Below are 25,903 nucleotides of genomic sequence, written 5' to 3'. Positions count from 1 at the left end.
TGACTGGGCCTCTCCTGTCCCTAATTTGTTTCATTGTTACAGGCCAGACCTTCGTGGGTAAAATGGGTGGATGAGTGGATAGGTGGGCTCCCTCCTGTGGACCTCCCTCCCAGGCCTCTCTCCTCAGCTCTGGCTCTCCAGGCCACTCCAGCCCAGATTCCCTATAAGACAAAACAACTCCACTGAGCCAAGAGGTCTCTCTTCCCTCCCCACCCTCCCCTTCCACAAATATTCATTAAGCTCCTACTATGTGCCAGACATTTCTTTTCTAAGTGCCAGGCCCTGGGAATTCAGCAATGAACAAAACAGAGTTCCTCCCTCAGGAAGCTCACATTCTAGAGTGGCAGATAGATTATAAACAAGCATACACGTAATAGGCCGAGTGGTAACAAAAGCAATAAAGCAGAAGAGTGAGATCAGGGAGTCCTGGGGGGCAGAGAGGGGCTGTTATTATTTAAGATGAGGCGAGCATGGAAAGAAGGCTTTCTGTGAGGTGACATTTGACCTGAGACCTGAAAGAAGTGAGGGAAGAGTGTGCCAGGCAGAGGAAACGGCTCTTGGCCCGTGGTGGTCTTAGTGTAGCTTGGGGACAGTGTGCAAGGAGGAGAGTGGTCAGTGGTTATGCCACATGAACCCAGGGTTGACTGGCAAGGCCCTTGGACCACTCTAGGTCACTGTTTATGGATCTTTAAAATGGGTAACATTTGATTTGTGGTTTTCAATTGATGGGGGAAGTGGGAGGCCCCTCAAGGAGTATATTGGAATCACTCGAAGGCCTTTTCAAACTATACAATCCTTCCTTGAGCTCCAGATATATGTCCCACCCTACCGCTCCACTAACTGAGAATTGCCAATAAAGGGAGCTTCTGTTACAATGGGCGTGTGTTCTGTCTAGGGCAGGGGGAGAAGGTAGTTGAGAAGCCCTGGGGTTGGATGAGTTCTGATGTCCCTTCTAGTTCTCAAGTGTTCTGCAGCCAGGCTGTGTGTGCCTGTAATCAGCAGGTGCTGTGGGAGGTGGGTGAGGAGGAAATAGTCTCTGCCCTGAGATGACCTGCAGACAGAATGAGAATCCCTATAGAGGATTGTAGGATTATAGGCTTCCTGTGAGGAACAAGTAAGATAATGCATGTGCAGGGCTCAGCCTGGTGTCCGTGGTGTCAAAATATTTAAGAAGCAGTATGTCCCAGGCACTAACCAATCAGAACAGACACTGGGTGCCAACAACTGGAACACCTGCACCAGGAACCAATACCAGCTGGGTATTCACCTGGTCCCTGACGAGACACGGACTCAGTACTCGGGGTCCTGTTTTTACCGTCTCTCCCTTTATTGGTGCAGATGAGGTTGGCCTTGGCAGTGTATGGAGACCAACGATGCTGGCCTCATCCTTGTGAGCCTGAAGGTGGAGAGGATACAGGGACATCTCAGGCAGGGAGCGGGGAAGGCACAGGCAGAGACCTAGAGGTGGGCCTGAGCTTCATGGGTGGGACTGCTCTGTTTCTCTCCTTTCCCCTGTCCCGTATCTCCATCATATGTGTCCCAGCCATGGCCTCCACCTCCTGGTCTGCTCTCTGCAAGTGTCTCTGAGGTCAAGAACTGGGGCATTTGACATCACCAGAGTCTCTGCTCCTGGAAACGGTCCCTTTTCTGGCTCACCTGGCTCTGCCCTCACCATTTTCTTCCTGTGCTCCCTGTCTCTCTCCTGGGCCCCCTTCCTCCTCTACCTCCTGAATGAGCTTCTTCCCAAGCCTCTGTCTTCAGCAGCCTCCCCTGGAAAAGTCACTGGTTTCCCAGCCCCAGTTCTTGCCTGGGAAGATGGCCTGGGTCTTAGTTATCTAGTGCTGCTGTAACAGAAATACCACAAGTGGGAGAAAGGCTTGATTGACTCTTTCAGCCTGGAAGCAAAGTCCCCTGTCTGTCTGGAGGTGGGGAGGGACCTACTCTGTATATAGACTTCCAACCCATCACCCTATTTTCTGCCTTGCTGCTGAGCCTAAAGGAGTCCTGGTAGCACAATGATGAAAGTGTTCGGCTGCTAACCAAAAGATCAGCGGTTTGAACCCACCAGCTGCTCTGCTGGAGAAAGATGTGGCAGTCTGCTTCTGTAAAGATTACAGCCTTGGAAACCCTATGAGGCAGTTCTACTCGGTCCTATAGGGTCGCTAAGAGTTGGAATCTACTCGATGGCAAATTGTTTTTGGTGTTTTAATCTTTACGGAAGCAGACTGCCATGTCTTTCTACCGCGGGGCAGCTGGTGGGTTTGAACTGCCAGCCTTCAGGTTGATAGCTGGGAGCCCGGGTGGTGCAGTGGTTAATAGCTCTCACAGTTTAGGAGGCTGGAAGTCCAAATTCACAATGCCTGTTCTAGGGGAAGGCTCTGAGGGAAGATTTTAGTCTCTTTTAGCTTCTGTTCCTTGTTATCTCCACATGGCATCTGTCTTTCCGTTTGTACTTCTTGTCTCTGTCCATGCTGTCCTTTTATATCTAAAAAGCGAGTAGGTTTAAGACACACACTACACTGATATAGGAGCCCTGGTCGTGCAATGGTTAAGTGCTTGGGCTGCTGTCCAACGGCTGGCCATTTCAACCCACCAGCCGCCCCATGGGAAAAAGGTGTGGCAGTCTGCTTCTGTAAAGATTAAAAAAAAACCAAACAAACCTGTTACCATTGGGAAACCCTGGTGGTGTGGTGGTTAACTGCTAGGACTGCTAACCAAAAGGTCAGCAGTTTGAATCCACCAAGTGCTCCTTGGAAACTCTATAGGGCAGTCCCATAGGGTTGCTATGAGTTGGAATCGACTTGACGGCAATGGGTTTAGGTTTGGTTTTTGGTTGCCATCAAGTCAGTTCCGACTCATAGCAACCCTATAGTGACCCTTGCTATGTGTCTGTAAAGAATACAGCCTTGGAAACCCTATGGGGCAGTTTTACTCTGTCCTATAATGTTGCTATGAGTTGGGATCGACTGGATAGCAATGAGTTTCCTACACTGATACAGCTTCATTAACATCACAAAGAAAACCCTTTCCCCAAATGGAATTACATCCACAGGTATAGGTGTTAGGACTCTAACACGTATTTGTGGGGGGCACAATTCAATCCATAACAGCCCCTGAATCTGGGACCTAGCCCTGACCTCTGTCTCTAGTGCCAGGCTGGGTTCCCTGCTCCCTGGAGATGTCACATGTCACAGTGGATGCCATTACTTCTCTCTTGTGTCCTTATGCCCCTTGGCAGTCCCTGCCCCAGCTCCTGAGTTTGCCCACCTTTCTCTGCTCCCTGTTTTTTAGGAACCAGTGCTCCTGCCACTTCCAAGGAGTGGACTATCCCCCTGGAGACAGTGACATCCCATCCCTGGGCCACTGGTGAGCTCCCTGGTCTTCTGTTTAAATGGAAGCTCCTGACTGAAGAAAATGCAGCTGAGCAGAACCTCCCATGAAGTGACACCCACCCTCCCCTCTGCTCAGAGAGCCAGGGACAGTGAGTGGGGCTATCTGTCTGAACCCTGCAGTGACCTCAGTGCAGTGACTCGGGGCCTCCAGGGCCTGCAGTGACTGGGGGTTTTGTGCCTGGGCTCTGCGGTGACTGGGAGTGGGCTAATCCCCATGTCTCTCTCTCTGTAGCCACTGCAAAGATGGAGTAATGAGCTGTGATAGCAGAGTCCCAGGTAAGGGTGATGGGAACGGTGGGGTTTTTCTGGATAGTGAGGTTATAGCAGGGAGGTCAAGCAGAGATCAGGAAGGGAGAGCCCACCCCAGGTCTTGCCCCACACCAAGCCTTCTGTGTTCCTTGCCCTTTAGGGAAAGGCTCCGGCTTGGAGGGTGGCATCCTCAAACCCTATCCCAACCTCACCCCACTGCAGTGGCTGTCCCTCCTGCTTCCTGGAACTTTGTCTCCCTTGAGGGCAGCCACCTGGGGTCTGGACAGTTCCCTGACCTTCCTTGGATCCTAGATTTCTTTGGTCTGGGCCATCAAGGATCTGTTGAGGCTGACTGTCCACCCAGCCCAGTGCCGGACAGGGGGTCACAGAGAAGGGAAGGACAGCCTCGGCCTTTGAGACACCCAGGCAATAGGGATAGGGTGGAGGTGGAACCATGGTGGGTCAGTCTGTGAGGGGCTTGGAGGCAGGGTAGAGCAGTGGGGGTTGGAGCAGGGAGAGACTCCTGGAGAGAGAGGAGGCCTGTAGGGAAAGGGATTGACATAGATGGGGTTAGAGAATAATCACACGGCAGGTGGTTAAGAGCAGGGTCAGGCAGCCCTGGGTTCAAATCCTGCCAGACACCCTAGCCGTGGGGCCCCAGGTAACTGACTTCACCTCTCTGAACCTCCGTTTTTGCTTCTGTGTATAACCTAGATTCCTACACCCTCCCCATGATTTGTGCAAACTTCAGAGAGCTTTCATTCTTTTGGTCACTTTTTGGCTTTGAATTTCTGCCGCTTTGGGATTTTCATTTCATCTTCATGTCTGTTCCCTTCTCTCTGCTCCATGACAACCCGGGCAGGAACTCAGCTCCTTTTTACTAATTTCTCTTTAAAAAAAATCATTCATATAATGCGTGAATGTGCACAGCGGACTTTACTGAAGGCTCAGGAGGCAAAGGGGGCTTATGTCACAGAAATACAGATAACTGGACATCGATTCTTCCTATTGTTAATGAAAGTCCTCTGGCCACCCTGCCACACTGCTTGGCCATCCTCTTTCTGGCTCGCCTCCCAGTCCCTTCAGGGCACTTCCTCTCACTTTATTAAGCTTTTTGAAATTGGAAGTGCCTTCTCTCTGTTACATGGGAAAATGAGGGAGAATGATGATACATCACAGGGTTGTGAAATAAGGTAATGCATGCAAAGTGCCTGGAATAGTACCTGGTACAGAGGACATGTTAAGTGATGGGTACTAGTGGTGGTGGTGGTTGTCATGCTGTGTGACAGTACACATCTATCCTCCCTCGTAATGTGTACTTGGGAACTCAAGAAATGTCCCAGGAGCTAACAGCCACAGCCTGAGGAGACATTGGAGCTCCACCTCTTCAAGTTCCAGATGCTGGGCCCTTAGATCTCCCTGGCCCTCCTACAGCCCCAGTGCCTACTTCATGCATCTTGCTGAGTGTCCAGGTTCTTCATGGCACCTGCCCTCTTCTCTCCCAGCGGCTGCCTGCCCAGCAGGCCAGGTGTTCGTGAACTGCAGTGAGCTGCACACAGACCCAGAGCTCAGCAGGGAGAGGACGTGTGAGCAGCAGCTGCTGAACTTCAGCGTGCCGGCCCGTGGCCCCTGCCTTTCGGGCTGCGCCTGCCCCCAGGGGTATGTACCCATGTTGGCATGGTCTCCCCTTCCTGAGGTTGGCAGAAGCAGGAACCCCAGGGAGGGTGAGGGAAAACCTAACACAGACTTGCAAGGAGGCAGTAGCCCATGGCTGGATATAATGGCCAGTGAGGGGTCTGGGAAAGAGCAGGGGCTTGTGAGTCTAATCTTCTTGGGTTCTACCTGGTTCTGCTTCTTACCGACTATGTGTCCATGGACGCTGAAAGGGGCCTCATCTCTCTGAGGCTCAGTTTTCTCGCCTATAAAATGGGGATAATAATAGTACCTACCACTTCAGTAGACTGTTGTGAAGATTAACTGAGGTACTGAAGTAAAAGCACTGAGGAGTGTCTGGTATGCTCTAGAGGTCCAGTGGGCTGAAGACCAAGAGAGAAGAAACCCATGTTTCATCTCTCAGCCTGTTTCCCTTTAAAGTTCTAACCACAGCCCCCTGGTCACCATGCTTCTCTCCACAACGTATCTAAGAATCTCTAGGTGCTGTGTGTTGCTCCCAAGGACCTTGGGGCCACTGCAGACCTCTGAGACTGTCTGCTGCTCCAAGTTTCGTTATATATGGGTGCTGAGCCAATGGCCCTGGGCCCAGCAGGCAGTGTGGCACAGTAGTTATGAGCACAGACTTTGGACCCTAAGACTTGAGTCCTGATTCTACCACCTACTGTGCAAGTTAGTTAACTTCCCTGAGTCTCAGTTTCCTCATTTGTAAAACGGCACAGAGCAAGCACTCTAGGTGAGCAGACGGCATTGTCCTCCCTCACCTGGATCCCATGCATTTGCAAATGCCCTTCTGAGGGGGCCTGAAGTGAGAGGGTCCGCTAACAGGTAAGAAGAGGGTACTACACAGATTGAAGGCACCTGAGGGCAGAGGCCAAAGCCTGGAGTCTTTGCATGCTCTTCCCAGGGATGGGCTCAGCGGGAGCTCAGGGACGCAGTCAGGTCTGAGAAATGACTGTGGGGGAGGGGAGATGGGGGGGCAAGAAGGGCAAGGTCAGAGCAGTGAACGGTGCAAGGTGAGGAAGACTTCTTAGGAAGTGGCTAGAGACAGGGCCCAGGGCTGGCGGTGGGAGGCCATGAGCCACCCTGTCCCTGGTGTCTCACGTAATTACGGAGAGAGGCAAGGCAAGGGACCAGTCAGTATTCATTGTGTATCTACGAGGTGCTAGGCGGTGTGCCCAGCTCTATAATTAAATTCTCATAAAGACCTTGGGAAGAAGGTGTCATTATCCTTGTTTTACACATGAAAAAACAGAGGCTTAGAAAGGTTAAGTGGCTTTAAGTAAAACACAGTGGATTAAACACATGCTTTTTTCTCTGCTGCCCCCCACAGCCACAATGAAATGTTGATAATGTAGTAAAAAAAGGTATAAACCCAAAGGAACAAAGAGAACAGGAGAGGGGATAATGGTGACATGAGATAGGTCCAAAAGAATGTGGGTGGATGTGTAGAAACTTGTCACAGAGCAGAGGGTGACAGCTGATGCTTGCAGAGGGTAAGGCCAAGGAGAAACAGCCTTGGTGCCTCTGGAGGGAAGGAGGAGGGAATGGGACAGGAGGATGAGTTGCAAGTCCGTGTACCAAACAAAAAACCAAGCCCATTGCCATCCAGTCCATTCCAACTCATGGCAACCCTATAGGATGGAGTAGAACTGCCCCACAGGTTTTCCAAGGCTGGAATCTTTACGGAAGCAGACTGCTACATCTTTCTCCTTCAGAGGAGCTGGTGGGTTTGAACCAGCGACCTTTTGGTTAGCAGCCGAGCGCTCTAATCACTGTGCCACCAGGGCTACTTCAAGTCTGTGTAAGGAGTGGGTAAATCCCCCAAATCCCTCCCTCACTCCCTGGATCAGGTAGAGAAAGGTGATAAGAGTCTCTGGAGAAATTCAGAGACACTTTGATCTTGGGGGCAGCAGGAAGGTGAGATATATAGTAAAAACAGAGAGATGAAGTAAAAACCTGCTGGGACCCTAGCCTTCTTTCCCAGATGACTTTCCAGGATGGTGACCCCCCCCCCCCCGCCCAAGGCTGGAGATAAAAGAGTATGCTTGTGAAAATTGGCTGGGCCAGGAGAAAAAAAGCTACAGAAACACACTTGGGGGTTCCCCAACAAAATCAGTGGGCCCTCCGTTATATACAGAGCCTCCAGTGAGCTTTGTGGTATCTCACTTTTGTTTTCTTTTAATTATTTAAAAATGAGGTATAATTTATATACAGTAAAATGCATAGATCCTAAGCATACAGTTTGCTGAGCTTTGACAAATTTATATAATATTGTTTGTCACACCCCACCAAGATACAGAACATTTCTATCACCTCAGAAAGTTCCCTTATGCTCTTTCCCAGACAATCCCCTCACCTCAGCCCCCTAGGCAGCTGCTGTTCTGATTTCTGTCAGCATAGATAAGTTTTGCCTGTTCTCAGAACTTCATAATGATGTCTGTAATACTCTTGCTCTCGGCATTTTGTTTTTTTTTTTTTGCTCTTTGCCTTTTTAAACCATGTACTTAAATTACTTTGAAAAATAAAATAAGATACCAAAAACAAAAAAACCAAACCCATTGCTGTCGAGTCAATTCTGATTCATAGTGACCCTATAAGACAGAGTAGAACTGCCCCATAGGGTTTCCAAGGAGCACCATGGCTGGCCTTTTGGTTAGCAGCTGTAGCTCTTAACCACTATACCACCAGCGTTTCCAAAATAAAACAGGAAGGTTAAATAACTTGTCCTGGGCAGATTCTAGATTTGAACCCAAAACTGCTTATTGCCAAAGCCTGTGTTCTTACCCCTGCCCCAGACTGGACCCTGCTGAGGCCTGGATCTGGCCTGGAGCTATGGCCTGAGAATTGTGAATAGTGCTCTCAGACAGTCCTGGCTCCTGCGTCGTAGTACATCAGAGTTCGTGGAAAGCAGACTGGAGGGTGGGGTCACTGTAGCTTTGGGGTCTGTGGTCTGAGAGCTCCATGAACAATCTGGCTGTGGCGGCAATGTCTGTGTCCATGGTCTGTTTATTGGTACACAGCTGGTGCCTAAGAGGTGCTGGCATTCCTCTTCCCCTCCTGAGCTATGTCCTGCTTCCTTATGGGCGGCGGACTTCTAAGCTGGACACAGTCTGTCCCTGGTTTGGCCAGTTACACAGGTGCCTCCGAACCTCATTGGGCAGCAGTAGGAAGGCCCGTGGGAACATGGTCTCCAGTCTCTTCCGGGATAAATGCTGAGAGACCGCCCGCCTCAGTCCATTCTGGTGGCTGCGGGGCCTTCCACAGATGGCAGGCATGGGGAGAGTGCTCCCCTGACCATCTGCTTGCTGGGTCCTTGCAGCTTGCTCAGACACGGGGATGCCTGTTTCCTGCCTGAGGAGTGCCCATGCACGTGGAAGGGGAAGGAGTATTTCCCTGGGGACCAGGTCATGTCTCCCTGCCATACCTGGTAAGTGAGGTCACTGCCCGTGCTCTGCTTTTTGCTGAGAGATGGATATGGGGAGGGGCTCCTGAGCACAGTTTAACATTCTGCCTTCCACCATGTTCCTGTTGTGTTGTGTGTTGTATAGGAGTCTGAATATATGTAACTATAAGCATATAAAAGAATATGTAGGGGCCTTTTTTTTTTACATGAATGTGAGTTTGTTTAGACATGTATGTGAATGTGTGTCCATTGCATGCTTGTAACCATATTTATATATTTATATGAACATGTATACGTGGGCACAGATCCATCTTGGAGACCCATCCAATTATCTGGACATTGGCCCTCAGTCCCTGTCTCACATGGGGCTTATGCTGTCCTGTGTCTCTGGCCCAGAGGATGGCTATAGTCTTTCTGTCCATATTAGCAGCAGGGTCAGAGCCTAGTCCATCTGCTCCAAGGCTGATTTCCCCAGATGCATCAGGGTGTATTTACAAGGTCGGAGCCCTGGCTGTCTGATCCCAGAAGTCCTGGGTATACTGTCAGACACAGAGCTCTGTGCAGCTGCATGCTCATAGGCTTGTGGGATTTCATGGCTGTGGTAGGCCAGAACTGACATGGGTGCCACATGCATGTGGCAAGAGCAAGAACTAGCTGGCCTGGACTAGCCCAGGGTGCTCAGGCCTGGGGACTGACCCACTCCATCACGTTACTGGATTCCAGCCACTGCACCAGCACCTCCACGGAAGTGCTACGTTGAATCCCCTCCTGGTAAGCACATCATGCTCAGAAATCAAACCCAAGGCAGAAGGTGTTGGAAGAGTCTGGAGCCAAGGCCAAGGGGCTGGGATAATCTTAAGATTAGAACCCTGGTGTGAGGAGGTTTCTGTCTTCATGGGAGAGACTGACTTGCCATGGAGTGAGCATCTTCTCTCTCTGAGGGGACTGGGAGACATGTGGGTAAGGCGTTACTTTTTTTTTTTTTTTTGGAAGACTTAGGTAAAATTTTATTTTTATTTATTTTTTTAAATTTATCTTTTTTTTTTTTTTTTTAATTTTTATTGAGCTTCAAGTGAACATTTACCATTCCAATCAGTCTGTCACATGCAGGTTTACATACATCTTACTCCCTTCTCCCACTTGCTCTCCCCCATTGAGTCAGCCCTTACAGTCTCTCATTTCGTGCCAATTTTACCAGCTTCCCTCTCTCTCTATCTTCCAATCCCCCCTCCAGTCAAGAGTTGCCAACACACTCTCCCGTGTCCACCTGATTTAATTAGCTCACTCTTCATCAGCATCTCTCTCCCCGCCACTGACCAGTCCTTTTCATGCCTGATGATTTGTCTTCGGGGATGGTTCCTGTCCTGTGCCATCAGAAGTTCTGGGGAGCATTGTCTCTGGGATTCCTCTAGTCACAATCATACCATTAGGTGTGGTCTTTTAATGAGAATTTGGGGTCTGTATCCCATTGGTCTCCTGCTCCCTCAGGAATTGTCTGTTGTGTTCCCTGACAGGGCAGACATCGATTGTGGCCGGGCACCAACTAGTTCTTCTGGTCTCAGGATAATGTAGGTCTCTGGTTCAAGTGGCCCTTTCTGTCTCTTGGGTTCTTAGTTGTCGTGTGACCTTGGTGTTCTTCCTTTGCCTTTGCTCCCGGTGGGTTGAGACCAATTGATGTATCTTAGATGGCCGCTTGTTGGCATTTAGGACCCCAGGAAGGCGTTACTTTTTAACTCATTTTTTTAAAATTCCACCTTCTTAATACATGTGTAAAAACTCCTGCATGAAGGACATGTTACTGTGTCCCAGATTCCAGCTGCTCTCCAGTGGGCAGGTAGGTGCGCTGGAGGTGCATCTGGGCTAGTGTGGCCTGAGTGTTTGAGATGATCTGTTTACAGGGGTGGGGGCTTGGCTACACATCTCTCCCCAACTCTGTGCTCAGTGATATCATGCTGGTAGCATGAAGCTGGCCATGGTAGGAGTATTTACAACACTGTGTTGTGATAAGTCATGTAGGCGGGTTTGTGATAGATTGTATACATAGGCTTGAGAAGACATGGAGTCAGTGCATAAGTGAGTGTGTACATGCTGTGTCATTGGAGAGAGCCCGCCCCTCATTCTTGCTGTCATTCATGTATCCCTAGATCATGCCCCTTTACTCCTGAAGATTTAAGCTCGGAACACACTGTCACTCCATCCAATCTCACTCCTGTCTTAGTTCTTGGAGATTTTAATATCTATTTAGAGATGATGTTTCTATTACCCTGGAATCTCGGTTTCTTCATCTTCTCTCTCCCAGTGATCTTATTCTGCACCAGACCTTAGTCACTCTCTCCCAAGGCCGTCCCCTACATCTTGTCACTTTTCAGTAACTGCAACCATGTCTCACCTCCATGCACCCAACCTTACCTTCTATCTTTATGACCCACTGCCTCTAGTACTCTGACTCCCCCAATCCTTCAACCCTATGGATTTTCTAATCCGCAGACTCTACCCTTTCTCCACTGCTTCTTACCGTCTCATAGGGTCGCTATGAGTTGGAATCGACTCGATGGCAGTGGGTGGGTCTTACCGTCTTTATGTCCTCCCTTCCCTTCTTACCCAAGCCCATGGTCCATCATTATAGTTACTTCCATGAATACAGTCCCAGTTCTCTTGCTTCTCTCCCACGTTGCTGTACTTGTTGGCAATCCACAGCCTTGGTTGCATCTGCGTTTTTACTTCCTCTGCACAGCTGAACGTGGCTGGAGGAACAAACACTATCAACTGACCGGCCTCACTTGAAATTTCAGCACCATTATTTATTGACTGTGTGTCCCTCAACTTCTCTGAGCCCCGCTTTCTCCTACGTAAAATGGAAATCACAATCCTGTCCTTGGGCTTCTATTGGGGGTTGGTGATGTTTGTTGACCCCCTAGCCCAGGGGCTCACAGTGGGTGTGCAGTAGGCAATGGCTCTGTTGTGGGTTTCAAGGTGTGGTGTGGGCGGTGCCCTGAGAACTGGTCTGGATGTATGTGTTTCAGCGAGTGCCAACAGGGCTCGTTCCAGTGTGTTCTCCACCCCTGTGCTTCCACCTGCACTGCCTATGGTGACCGTCATTATCGCACGTTTGATGGGCTCCCCTTTGACTTCGTGGGGGCGTGCAAAGTGCACCTGATCAAGGTAAGTTCCTGGAAGTGCCTGCCTAGCTGGCTCCCATACTCTGCCATGAGGACCCAGAGCAGCTGAGTTTGATGTGGCATGTGGACAGGCGTGTGGACGGACCCCAGTCTGATGCTTAATTAGAGGGAGGAAGAGACCCAAGCCCTGGCGTGTGGCTCTCTAGAGACGAAATAAGTGCTAAGGAGTAGGCTCAGGGCTGATAGAGCCCACCAGTCATAAAATACCCCTCCGCCTATCCACCCACCATTACACTTTGCCCCATGGGGTCCCAAGAACTTTTCCATCTGTAATAATAAGAGGTAACACTTTTTTTTTTAAGAAGCCCTGGTGTCACAGAGGTTAAGCACTTGGCTGCTAACCGAAAGGTTAACGGTTTGAACCCACCAGCTGCTCTGCTGGAGAAAGATGTGGCAGTCTGCTTGCATAAAGGTTCCAGCCTTGGAAATCCTATAGGGCAGTTTTACTCTGTCCTTTATAGTGTTGCTATGAGTAGGAAATGATTTGAAGGCAACAGGTTTGATTTTGTTAATGTCTTTTGAGCTTTTATTATGTGCCTGGTGGCCTGCTGAGCCATTTTTTCAGAGATTATTTCACTTAATTCTCACAACAAACCTACAAGGTAGGGCTTACTGACCCCATGTTACAGATGTGGTAACTTGGCCTTAGGGAAGTTAAGTATTCCAATCAAGGTCACATAACTAGTAAGTGTGAGCTGGGGTCAGGTTCCAACCGGGAAGTCTGACTTGAGGGTTGGTGTGCTTAAGGAATCACATGCTAAGGCCATCAGCTCACCTGGAAGAAGAGGAATGGTGAAGGGGGGGTGGCCCAGTGAAGGCACGATCCCCTCCAAAAGGAGAAAAGGGATACCAATGGGGCAGGTGGCAGAGTGCCAGCCACATGCAGGGGACCTTGGTTTTGCTAAGGGCCTGTCCATCTCATTCTTTAATAGTAAGAATAACAAAAATAATAATGATAAAAAAAAAAAAAAACTTTTATGGAGTGTGCCCTAGCTATGCGGCAGGCACTGTACTGGGGTCTTTTGCATAATTTCAATGACTCCATGAGATGAAGATTATTTAAAACCATTTTAATTTTTTAATTTCGAAGTAATACATAGTCTTCTCTAACATTTTAAACCATATTGAAATAAATATGGAAAACAAATAATCCCCTTTACGTGTGTTCTGTTCCCTTCCCCTACTGAATGACCGCCCTAACAGTCTGGTGTGAGTCCTGCAAGGCCATTTTCCATCTCTTGCTCTGTCATACACATACACACACCCTTTGTTTAGCTTATATAAATAGAATTCTGAAACTTGCTTTTCTCACTTATCTTGTGCTTTATCTCTAGTCAGTATGCATAGATCTACTTTTCCTTTTTAACGGCTGCATAGGATTCTGCAAACAGAATGTGCCCTAGCTTGCTTTATGATATCCTGTTGATGGACATTGAGGTTGTTTCCAATACTTAAGCATTAAAATAATGCAGCGAATAATTCATGGGTATATCTCTAGCTTCTTAGGTGTAGAATTGTTGTATAAAAGTTATGTACATTTAAAATGCTGTTCAGTGCTGGCAAATTGCTCTCCAAAAAGACTTCTGCTGCCATCAACAGTGTAGGTAAGACAGTGCTTCTGCCTCCTCCCACTTCTGCCAACACCGATCATTTCCTTTATGTATTAATTAGTTAATTGCTCACATAAATTTTGGAGAGTCACTACATACTGAACACTGTAGGAAATTGAGCTCCAGAGAGCTGAAGTAAGTTGCTCAAGGTCACATATCTAGTAAGAAGTAGAAGTGGATTCAAAACCACTTCTGTCTACCTCTATGCCTCTCAGCAGGGTTTCTTCTCTCCTTGGCTTTATTGGACTAACTTATTTTCTCCTCAGAGCACATCAGATTTCAGCTTCTCTGTGATTGTACAGAATGTGAACTGCTACGGCTCTGGCATCATCTGCAGAAAATTTATTTCTATCAACATTGGGAACTCACTCATCATCTTTGACGATGACTCGGGAAATCCTGTAAGGCCTGGTACAGGCGAAGGGTGTATAGATAAACTATTTACAGGTTACTCAGAAGGCGGGGGGCAGAAGAGGGCTACGGTCTGGTTTTTTCTCTTGGAGCCCAGACTAAATTTCTTTACCAGAGTCAGGAACACAGGGGTCAGTATAAGGGCACGAAAGGCAATGGAGTTGGTGAAGCCTTGGGCTAGATAGCAACTTGCAGCCAGGTCCAGCTGATCCAGGCTTTGAGGGGCACTCAGGCCTCAGGACTGACCACCTCTGTCTCCTTAGAGTCCTGAGAGCTTCCTGGATGAGAAGCAGGAGGTTCATACATGGCGAGCGGGATTTTTCACAGTGGTACATTTCCCATGGGAGCACATCACTGTCTTATGGGACCAAAGAACCACAGTACACATCCAGGCTGGGCCTCAGTGGCAGGTAAACATGTGAGCAGTGACCCTCAAGGGTCTCTCTGCTCCCTGCCCAAGGCTAAGCCAAGACCCTGAGTGTCTTTGGGTGAGCTATACCCTCACTGAGGAGCCATAAACATCATATCTCCCCTTGTATCTCCCTCACCTGACTCTACGTCCCTTCCTTTCCTACCTTCCCCTTTCCCTCTTCTACTACTCTAGGTCCGTGATAGGCTTCTGGGCTCATGGTGACCCTTCTGCCAATGACTGACCCCTGAAATGCCTGTGACTAACTATGGCCTCCTTTCTCCTTTCAGGGACATTTGACAGGACTCTGTGGAAACTTTGACTTAAAAACCATCAATGAGATGAGGACCCCAGAGAACTTAGAGTTAACTAACCCCCAGGAGTTTGGCAGCAGTTGGGCCGCTGTTGAGGTAAAGGTCCCCAAGCTGACTCCTATCCCTTACCCAGAAGGGTACTTGCCAACATTGGGAGAACCTGGCCCCCAGTCAGGGAAGAGGGGCATTGGTGTGAGGCTGCTCTTGCAACTGCCCTCTCAGCCTTCGACCCAGCATCGCCAACCCTAGACTCTGCCCCATAGCTTGAGGACATTCTTCACTCTGTCTATAGATTTGGTTCCCCACCCTGGATCAAGCCTTGGTGGGAAAATAGGGATAAGACAAAGTCTCTGTCCTAGGGAAGATGACCACCTAATTAGGGAAAGTGAGGCTTATTTAAGTATGACCGTCTTACTCATCTCTGTATCACCAGGGCCTGGCACTAGGTCTGGCACAGAGGAGTGACTAAGAGAGATTGAGGTGGGTTGAGGTGATCAGATCGGAGAAGGCTTCCTGAAGAAGGTGGAACTAGTCCTGGTACTTGAAGTATAGGCCATATTTGGATAGATGAATGTATCAGATGAAAGACCTCTGAGAGGGAGGACACTATTAGCAGAGGCAGGAATGCGGGGGTGTCCCTGAGATTTAGAATATGTCTGACTGGGGCTCTCGAGCTGTGAGCTATGGGGGAGAGGAAAACAGAGCACTGAATGGGGAGCAAGAGATCTGAGTTTTTGTCTTGGATCATTCACATTTGCTGGGTGATCCTTGAGTAAGTTCCATCTTCTTTGTGGTCTTCTATGAAATGAAGGGATTGTGCCAGGAGATGGGTGAATAAATTCACCTCACATGACAACTCTGATCAGTCAGAAGAGGCTGCTTAGTAAGCTTGTTGAGAAATATCCTGAGACTTGTGTTCATATATACATGTTCGCCTTTCCTGACTAAGTGAACTAAGGTCTCCATCTGCTTTTAATTCCTTGTTGGGAAGTAGATGAGATGAGCCAGTGTAGACTGGGGTATGGGGAGCAGGTGGGCTTGGCCGGGGAGCTCAGTGTAATCCTGAGGTGGGACAGGGGTGTTCCCACAGCCTCAGAAAATTGTGCCCTACCCCACTCCCATTTTAGAGAAACTGAGTAGGGTGACTAACCTTTGCGGCTTCACTCCCATTTCCTCTCTCTCTCTACCTCCCTTGGCATACCTGGAGGGATCCGGTGAAAATGTAGATCTGATGAAGAGGTTCAGCTCTGAGCAGACATTGGGGAAATCCCTATTAATCATCTATTGCTATGTAACGATATTACCACAAACCTAGCAGTTAAATACAAAGCACATGTATTATGACACCATTTCTGTGGGTCAGGAGTCTGGGCATAACGTAGCTGAGTCTGCTTAGGGTCTCACGAGGCTGCAATGAAGATATCGACTAGGGAGGTTTTCTTATCTATAGGCTCCACTGGGGAAGGATCCAGTTCCCTACTTGCATCGTTGTTGGCAGCAATCAGTTCCTTTCAACTATAGGACTGAGAGCTTCAGGTTATTCTGCTATCTATTGCCCAGAGGCCACCTTCAGCTCCCAGAGACCACCCACAGCTCCTTGCTATATGGGGTTCCCCAACATGGCTACTTGCTTCCTCACAGCCAGCAAGAGAGAGACTCTAGCAGGATGAGCTCTACACTCTTCTGTAACATAATCAAGTAATCATGTAACACAGTTACATCTGTCCCATCACCTTTGCCATGTTCTGTTGGTGTGAAGCAAGCCATAGGTGTCTCTGACACTCAGGGAGAGGGAATTATACAAGAGCATCAACACGAGCAGGTGGGGATTATGGGGGCCGCCCTAAGCATCTGTCTGCCACACCAGGCAACAGCCCTGCCTTTGCTCCCTCAGTGCCCAGATACCCTGGACCCCCGGGACACATGTGTACTGAATCCTATCCGAGAACCATTTGCCAAGAAGGAATGCAGCATCCTGCTCAGTGAGGTGTTTGAGACCTGCCATCCTGTGGTGAGTCAACTCCAGCTTTGGTCACCCCTGAGTTCCCCTCCCACTTCCCTGGAGTCCCTTCTGCTCTCAGACTCGCCTATGCTTGGGACAAGACACCTCAAATCTAGAGCTGGAGACTTACCTCTTTCATTCCGCTGGCTCCAGCCTATTCAGATGAGTTTGTCCTATTTCCTTAGATGGCCAGGCACAGACAGACAGACAGTAAGATCTTCTGTGCCCTTTTCAAGCCCATCTCAATCTGGCTTTCCATCCTTACCAGAAAGTTCTTCTGAAGAGTTAACCCAAACCCCGCATAATGTGGCATCCACGTTGCATGTTCTGCCTTCACTGAAGACAGGAAAGCTGGCACTCAGCTCTGCATGGCATCAGCTGAGAAACTGAACATCTCACATTCAAGATCTGACATCTGACTTCTGAATTTTGACTTCCTTCAGGTTGATGTCACCTGGTTTTACTCAAACTGCCTGACAGACACATGTGGGTGCAGCCGGGGTGGTGACTGTGAGTGCTTCTGTGCCAGCGTGTCAGCCTATGCCCACCAGTGCTGCCAGCACGGGGTGACCATTGACTGGCGGACCCCACGCCTCTGCCGTGAGTGCCCCAGTCCAATCATCTGAGCAGGCGAGAGTGGGGCCTCTGCTGTGGGCAGGCCCGTGGGGTATCTTCCCTCTGGCTCGTGTTTATTTAGCACTTGGTATATGCTAGGCACCCCTTTAATTCTCTGTGAAGTAGGGACGATTTATTCCTATTTTACAGTAGGGGAAACCAAGGCCTAGGGCAGGAGTAAGGTCATTCAGGTTAGTGGTGGAGCCAAGATTCATTCCCAGATAGCCTGGCTACAAACTTGTGCTCTTCACCACTTTGTTAGAGGAGTCAGGAGCTCTGGGTTCCAGGCCCAGAACTGCGATTTGCAAGCTGTGTGACCTCAGACAAGTTACCCAACCTCTCTGGGGCTCAATTTTCTTATCTAAAAAATAGGAATAGGTCTGCCCTACCAGATATATTGTGAAAATTGAACAGGATAATGAATGAAAAGCCTTTTGTCAACTGAGACCTGTGGGCCCCTATCAAAGACAACAGAAGTTATCAGTTTATTGAGAGCAAGGGTCGTCTGCAGACCTTTTTGACTGCACACCCATCTCAAGTAAAAATATTTTGAGCACATACATAACCATACACATATACATGCATATGTAGAAATACATATATGTATATACATATTAGTGTAAATGTGTATCACAAAACAGATACAAAATTATTCAAAAGGTAAAATTAAAATATATACAGGTTGTAATTATTAACTGATTACTTATTTGTTCCTGCACACCAGTGGATTTTCCTGGTGCAAACCATCCCATTTTGGGGGGCAGTGGTTATTACCCAGGCTTTTTTTTTTTTTTCCTGGGGTCAGACTGCCTGGATTCAGACCCAAGCTTCACCAAGCTGGCTGACCCAGGACATGTTCCTTACTCTCTGAGTTTCTTCATCTGTAATAAAGGTATGAGGATAACCATACCTGTCTCATAGGGTGCTGTCAGGTTTCAGTGAGAATCCGTATAAAACACTTGTCACAGTGTTCTGTACTGTTCCTGGGCTTGCTGTTGTTTTGCATGGGGACCTGAGTGCTGTCCCAGCTGCAGGAGCTGCTGAGCCCTTGGGGCTCCGGGCAGGATTTTCCCAGGAAGCAGATGATGGAACAGAATCTGCCTCTCGCCTCCTTTTTCTCTGCCTGTTTTTCCCTGAAACCTTTCTGCCCCAGATACCCTGAGGCCTCATGCAGCCTGCCTTCTGCTCTATTTCTCTGATAAAAATCCCTCAGGAAGAGGAAGCAAACACATGTTTACTGAGGGCCTACTGTGTGCCAGGCCCTGTTCCTATGTGCGTCAACTCATTTAACATTCAGGGCCTGGACTGGGGGAGAGGCAGGTGAGATGAGACAGACACTTACTTTGGGTGCAAAATTTGAAGAAGTACAAGACCAATATTACTGACTTTTCCTTTTGCTTCAGTCTCCAATATGGCTCAACCAGGCTCTGTTTCTGAATATGCTGATATTTTATTCATCATGGATTGTTTGCATTAATTTTGATTTTTTAAAATACTGCATTAAAATATTATTTATCTTGAATACTGAGTTCGTTAGCACCCCCTTAAATTTTGCATGTGAGGTGAGTGTCCCACCCTAGCTCAGGCACTGGCAAGACCATGAGGCAGATACTAGTATTGGTCCCACCTTAGAGAGGAGGAAACCAAAGTTCAGAGAGGTTAAGTAACTTGTCCCAGCATGTGCAGTTGATGAGTGAAAGAAGTGGGATTTGAACCCAGGTCTGACTCTAGAGAGATAGCTCTTAATGACTTTACTGGGCCAACGCCCACTAACCTGGTAGACCCTTGAATCCAAAGAGACTTAGAGATCTTCTAATTTTCTTGCTCAATCTTCTGAATTCATAAATGAGGAAGCTGAGGCCCAGAGAAGACAGGTACTTGCTCATAGCCACACAGTGGGTCAGTTGTAGATCTCCTGGCTCTTTCCAGAGGACAGTGCCAAATGCAAAGGAATAGAGTGTTGACTATGGGGTTTGGAATGTGGGGTGGAGTGAGTGGCTCTTTCCAGACCACACCTAAGTGTGAGACAGGCCCCTCCTAAGCTTTTATCCTAAATCCATTCAGTTGGCTCCTCGTGGACTTGTTCCTGGCTTTAGGTGCCCCCTGTAAGTTCTCCAACTCCTGGCCCCCACTGGTCCCCTAGCCCAAAGGACTGAGGGCATCAGGAGAATAGATTGTGGTGCTGGTCTGGGCCACTAGAGGGCGTACTGAGCTCATACTTGTAGGAGCCTGTCCAAGGCTTGCTAGTGGAGGGGCCCCTGCTGGGCAAGGGAAACTTCTGGAACTGGAAGAATCCTCATATCCCAGAGACCCCTGGTCCCCTTCCCACCCAAGGTTCTCTGACAAATGGACTTCCACCTTGTGTTCACAGTTCTCCAGGGACAGGGAGTTCAGCACTTTCTGCAGGATTTCTGATTGTAGCTTCCATTCCCTGGCTCTAGTCCTGCCCTTCAAAAACACACCTTTCTGTCCACCATTCATTCATTTACTCATTTGTTTGCTCATTCAGCAAACCCATGCTGAGTGACTTCTGTGGGCCAGGCCTGCGCTTTGTGCTGGGGGTGCAGACAGAAGTCACTGAATTTCCTCCCTCTTGACAGCCAGAATCAGCTTGACAATGACCGGTTTGGTTTTTGGTTCAGTTAGTGACAGTCCTTAAGTCATCCAAATTCAATGACCATCCCTGAGTCCTGGAGTTTGGGAGGCAGGCCAGGCCTGGCCCTTGGGGAAGGAAGGAGAGCTGGGATGTAAGGGGCCTTGGCTTTGTCCATCTGTTCCAGGCCCTGGGCTGGCTCTTAAGAAGTCTCTGCTCTTTCTCTCTTTCAGCATACGACTGTGACTTCTTTAACAAAGGTAAGTCTGTCCTCCCCAAGTGGGGACTTGGGGACTGGGGTAGTGCCAGCCCTGTCCTGTTGCCACATCAGCCATCCCAAGGCTCTGCTGGCCCTGGAAGAGCCATGACAGTGGGTAGAGAGGGACCACTAACCATCTGGGGACTCCATCACAGGAAGAGAACCCTGACTGCAGGGCACAGGGATGCCCGTGACGCTCTGTCCCTGGCAGCTCCTGCAGCCCCTGCTCAGTACACAGGCCAGGTCAGGCAGGGACCACCTCCCTGTGGACAGTGCTCACCCCAGGCAGCTTCACTGAGAAGTAAAAACCCATTTGTACCAGTGTGCCAGCCCCACAACCTTCAGGATCTAGCTTATTAGACCATTAAATGCCACCATGGGTTTCCTGAAGATCTGAGTTGGCAATGGCAAATATAAATGGATGGCTGGTGTAAAACCTATGGCCTGGCTCAACCTGCCAGATTCATTTTCAAATTTAGCCAAAGTCTCAGTCAGGGCACAGGATAGACTCCAGTTTCTAGATTAAATTAACTGGGGTGAAAATGCAGGTCAGGGCCAAAGGTCCCGAGGGAGGTTAATGTCCAGCAGTAGAGCCAATTAGTCCACTTAATCACTGCGGGGAGGGCTGCCCATGAGTAATTTTCTGCACTAAACTCTATCCAGCTGGGCTTTGGTAAGATCTCGGCAGAGTTATTTGCTTATCAGGTCCTTGGTACCGTTCACCATTGACTTCTGAGGCCCTGGCCCTCCTCCAGGCACTGTCCTGCCAAGAGCAGGCCTGTGTGGGTGTAGGCCTGAGGCTTTATTCTGTTTCCTGCATTATCAGGTTTTGGTTAGGAACACCACCTTGGCAAGAGTATGGTGGATGAAATGGAGAGGGACAGACTAGAGACAAGGATACCAGTTTGAGGACCTGCGATGATGAGGGCCGGACCAGGGTATAACATGATAATTCACAATGGCTGCCATCCTGCCAAAATGTTAGCCCTGAGAGGCGTCTCATAGCCTAAACACTTTAACCACTAAGGGAATGAATCTGTAATGGTAGAATTACAGTCCCTGGGACAGGCAGGGTCTGTCTGACATCAGGCAGTAGGACCCGAAGACATTTCAGCAAGACAGCTCTGAGCCGTTTTCTCCCTTCTGTGGCATTTTGGTGGCAGTAACTGGCAAAGGACAAGCTGTTTCCAGCATCCTCCACCTGCCCACCCACCCACCCACTCCTTGCTCTGTTCTTTCACCAGCATTTTCTCTGGTCCTAGGCCCTTTCCGGGTGCTGAGAAATCAGTGATAAATGAGACCCAGCAGAGTGGTACTGGGGCTGGCTTGCACTGATTCTCGAGTCAGTTGTGTGTGCCTATCTCCGCATTCAGCTGGTGTTTTGAAATCGGCCATAGTGGGAGTGTTTATACCATGGAAAGCAAACTGAGTCTTTCTCCCCCACCCTCTTTTCTAAGAGCTGGTTGTTAAACAGTGAGCAGCACACCGCTACCTGTCTCTCATCTAGTAGGGGGGCAGATGTGGACCCATGGTCCAGATCCACAGCATAAGAGCTGCGATGGGTGTGTGCTGTTCTCCAAGGGCTGGTGGAGCACAGAGGAGGCGGGACGACGTTTGCGTGTGGCGGGAGAGGGTGCAGGGAAAGCTTCCTTGGCAACATTTGCACTGGGCCCCAGAGATTGAGTAGGCATTGGCCAGACCCAAAATAGGGAAGGACACACTGAGAGGGTAGAACAACATGAGTGAAGACTCAGGGTATGAAACAGCAGGGCTCTTTCAAGGAAGAGCAAGAGCAGGGGCAGGAGCAGGGGGTAGGGGGTAGGAGTGGGGTAGGGAAGGAGGCAAGGGCTAGAGGGCAAAGGGCTCCCAAATTCAAGCTGAGCTCTTGGGTTCTGTGCTGAGGGCAATGGGGAGCCGTTGAATAGTTACCAGCAGGGAGTGTGGTTAGGAGCATGACTCAGGCTACCATGGGGAGGAGGCACTAAAATGGGAGCCACATCAGAGGCAAGAAGGTAATTACAAGGCTGTTGCAGTTTTCCAGCAAACCTGTATCCCACTGCAACAACCGCAGGAACCCAAAAGACACAAAAGTCACACATGTTCGAAATAAATAGACGAACACTAAAATTGAGCCCAAGCCTTCCCAGCCTTTATCCCTAGGGGAACAGAGACCAGGTCTCCTGTCTTCTCCGAGAGTTGACTCTGAATAGAGCAATGGCTGTAACAGCAAAGTTTCAGGCCCCTGGAGAGGCACTTTGGGACCCAGATCCCCACTGTGGGTGCCCTTCTCTGCAGGCTCCCTGTGAAATGACTCAGGGGCTGTGCAGAGGGTCAGTTTCTGTCCAGGCTGGCATCCTGGGGCTCCTGCCCCTTCCCTCTCATGGAAATCAATGCCCCTGGGGCCTGGGATGAGGGAAGCTACCAAAAGTAGCTCCTTGGTGCCTTCTTCCCTGCCTCTTCACATGGGTAGGACAGGTGGGGATCGGAGGGGGGCAGAGGCCCAGGGAGTTAGGGTTTATGACTGAGCCCCTTCTCTCCAGCATTAGGAAAGGGCCCCTACCAGCTGGCCAGCTTGGTGGCCGGTGGTGCCCTGGTGGCCAGGAAGGCCATGGGTGGTGTTATGGCCCTAGTGAGGACAGAGGAGATGGCACCGGGGGACATCGTGAACTTCCTGCTGACAGCTGCACTGTACAAGGCCAAGGCCCATGGTAAGACCCACCCTTTGGCCCCATCCAGCCCGGTGGGGAGGGAGACGGGTGCTGGAGGAGGGGAGGAAGCTGAGGCCTTAAGGGTGGTCTGTAGGGGCCAGAGAAATTTGGGGCTCCAACATATCTCATTAGCAACAGGAGCCAGCCTTTTGGCTACTTTCCCAGCTGAAGGCTTCTAGGTTAGCCCTTATACTCTACAAAGAGACACCTTCCATTTTCTCCTTAAAACAAAGGAAAACAAAACAGAAAAGCCAGGTGGAAACTACTTCTCACCCACCTACCCCTTCCTCCTCCTCCATGATTAAGTCTAGATGAATAGACTTTCACTGCCAGGAGGAGCTGCTGCTTTCTTGGCTCCAGTGGTATCTTCTCTTGTGAATGGGAGAATGGGCTCTTCATTGCTCAGGCTATGATCCTGGATTTTGGGCTGGTAGGATACAGACCGGGCACACCTGTAATCAGCCACAGCCTTTTGGGTCTCAGACTGCCAGCAGATTCGAAGGCACTGTCCTCTCTTCAGAGTTCAGGAGCACTTGGGGTGAGGGGTGCAGAGCCTTGCCTGGTGTGGGGTGGTACCTTGATGGTATTTGTTACAAGTACTGTGCCTCCAAGTCCTTGTTTAAGCCAGTGCTAGAGCCTGCTCTTTTGTGTCCCTTTGTGTGTATTGTGTCTCTGTGTGTGCACATGCCCAGCATCACTGTGATCTGGATTTCCCCCCAAAACCCTGCTGGCCCCATCTGGTCAGTATCTCCCTAATCAGAGGGATGGTCTACACAGGCAGTCCCTGCATCAGCTGCAAACCAGAACCAGGAGGCTTCTCAGAATCCATCCCATTCTAAAAATTGAAGCTCTCAGATTCTCAGTGTCTGTAATTTATCTAGTTCTGAAGATCTCTCTGTCTCTCTCTTCCCTCTCTTTCCTTCCCTCCTTTCATCTTTCCCTTGTTTCCCTCCACTTTCCCCCTTTCATTGAGCTCCAACCCCGCACCAAGCACAGAGCTGGGCACTGGAAATCAGGGATGTAAGAGACACAGTCCCTGCCCACCAGGAATCCACTATCCAGCTGGGGAGGTACACAGTCAAAGGCAGTTAAAACATCGATGGGAACCCTTGGGAAGAGTCCACAACTCTGTCTTGGGGAGTCAGGAAACTCCCCTTGGAATAAGTGATGTTCCCCTGAAGGATGAGAACAAGTCAGGGAGGGACTTATAAGCCAAGTTCAGGAGTTGAGTCTTTATTCTGAGGGCAGTGGGCAGCCCTGGAAAGGCTTTAAGGAGGGGGGACACCCTAGCTCCTGCCCAGCTCCAGGCACAGTCAACGTCTCCGGCTCTGGGTGATGTTCTTGGTGATGTGAGCTGGGGCTACAGTAGGAGGTGGTAAGCAGAATCACGTCTTTGCACAAGGGAACCCAGAGTGAGAATCCAGGGATGGCAGCAGAAGAGGTCTGGAAGTACCCCTGCCACACCCAAAAAACACTTCCCCCTAGATGTTTCAGATCCCCACATCTGTGTGTCCCTCCTCAAAGAAGAATGTCTCACAACCTTCCAGGTGGAGTAGGCCATCTGCTTAATGGGGATTTTTTGTTCTCCGTTCAGTATTTGAAGCGATGTCAGGCCTAGTCCAGAAGGACTATTGATTTTCCAGTGGTCTTATGAGCATGCCAAGCAGAACCCCACTGTGTGCAGCAGAGTAACCTGGACCTGGAGATCCCTTGGAAAGGATCCCCAGAGGCTGGGATATCCAGATTCCATCTGACAATTGGGCTGGGTCTCGTGGGCAGCTGGGGGCAGAGCTCCCATCTCCTCATCCTGGGCTCCTTCCCCTGTATTGTACCCAGGGAACAATAGAGCAGAAGAGAAGGTGTTTTCCAGATGGAATCTGTGATGCCTGCATGGAGGAGGTGTCCCTTAAGTTGAACCTTAAGGATTATGATGGGAAGAATGGTGACGGGGAGAAATGGAGAGTGGAAAATATCATAGAGGAGGATTCAGCAATTGTTTAGGCCCAAACTTCTTAATTGGGGGATGCAGGTGGCGAGTTCTTGGTCTCCTGAAGGGTGTACTGAAGGGACACAGTCACAGCCTGGCACATCTCCCTGGAGAGTCAGTTTTACTTGAAGATTTTGGGGGGAGGTTACTTTTCTATTAATAATAATAGTTCACCCTTCCTGGAGCACTTACCACATGCAGCATGCCGTTCTAAGTGCATTGCCCATATTAATTCATTTAACCCACACATCTACCTCCTAATCTTAGGAGGTGGATGCTTTTATTTTCCTGATTTACAGATAAGATAACTGAGGCTCAGAGAGAGTCAGTAATTTACCCTCGGATGCATAGCTAATTGAACATAGAGTAGCTAAAGTGAAAGGAAGAAATGATGACGTTAAGGAACTGAACAGAAGATTTTGAAGGGCAGCTAGAGAAGACAAAGTATTATAATGAAATGTGGAAAGACCTGGAGATATAAAACCAAAAGGGAAGAATATGCTCAGCATTTCTCAAGCTGAAAGAACTGAAGAAAAAATTCAAGCCTCGAGTTGCAATAGTGAAGGATTCTACGGGGAAAATATTGAACAACACATGAAGCATGAAAAAAAGATGGAAGAAATACACAGAGTCACTATGCCAAAAAGAATTGGGTTACATTCAGCTATTTCAGGAGGTGACATATGATCAGGAACCCATGGTACTGAAGGAAGAAGTTGAAGCTGCACTGAAGGCAATGGTGAAAAACAAAGCTCCAGGAACTGACAGAATACCAATTGAGATGTTTCAACAAATGGATGTAGTGCTGAAAGTGCTCACTTGCCTATGCCAAGAAATTTGGAAGACAGCTACCTAGCCAACTGACTGGAAGAGATCCATATTTGTGCCCATTCCAAAGAAAGGTGATCCAACAGAATGCAGAGATGATAGAACAATATCATTAATACCACACGCAAGCAAAATTTTACTGAAGATCATTCAAAAGTGGTTGCAGCAGTACATCAACAAGGAACTGCCAGAAATTCAAGCCAGGTTCAGAAGAGGACGTGGAACAAGGGATATCACTGCTGATGTCAGATGGATCCTGGCTGAAAGCAG

The 25,903-nt window shown here is 49.1% G+C and overlaps 1 protein-coding gene across 1 annotated transcript in view; it reads left to right on the top strand.

Moving 5' to 3' along the window:
* Nucleotides 1-25,903, top strand: part of OTOG (otogelin) — an 81,512-nt gene that overhangs the window by 22,853 nt on the left and 32,756 nt on the right. The window contains exons 21-32 of the mRNA XM_064289450.1: nucleotides 3,292-3,366; nucleotides 3,625-3,668; nucleotides 5,147-5,300; nucleotides 8,635-8,742; nucleotides 11,742-11,880; nucleotides 13,774-13,908; nucleotides 14,182-14,328; nucleotides 14,618-14,737; nucleotides 16,536-16,652; nucleotides 17,087-17,243; nucleotides 20,085-20,111; nucleotides 22,651-22,818. Coding sequence (XP_064145520.1) covers nucleotides 3,292-3,366; nucleotides 3,625-3,668; nucleotides 5,147-5,300; nucleotides 8,635-8,742; nucleotides 11,742-11,880; nucleotides 13,774-13,908; nucleotides 14,182-14,328; nucleotides 14,618-14,737; nucleotides 16,536-16,652; nucleotides 17,087-17,243; nucleotides 20,085-20,111; nucleotides 22,651-22,818 — 1,391 coding nt within the window. The remainder of the gene's footprint in view (nucleotides 1-3,291; nucleotides 3,367-3,624; nucleotides 3,669-5,146; nucleotides 5,301-8,634; nucleotides 8,743-11,741; nucleotides 11,881-13,773; nucleotides 13,909-14,181; nucleotides 14,329-14,617; nucleotides 14,738-16,535; nucleotides 16,653-17,086; nucleotides 17,244-20,084; nucleotides 20,112-22,650; nucleotides 22,819-25,903) is intronic.

This window comes from Loxodonta africana, chromosome 7, assembly GCF_030014295.1.
Source record: "Loxodonta africana isolate mLoxAfr1 chromosome 7, mLoxAfr1.hap2, whole genome shotgun sequence".
Lineage (NCBI taxonomy): Eukaryota > Metazoa > Chordata > Mammalia > Proboscidea > Elephantidae > Loxodonta > Loxodonta africana.
Note: the sequence above shows the minus strand (reverse complement) of the source record. Positions and strands in the feature narration are given on the sequence as shown.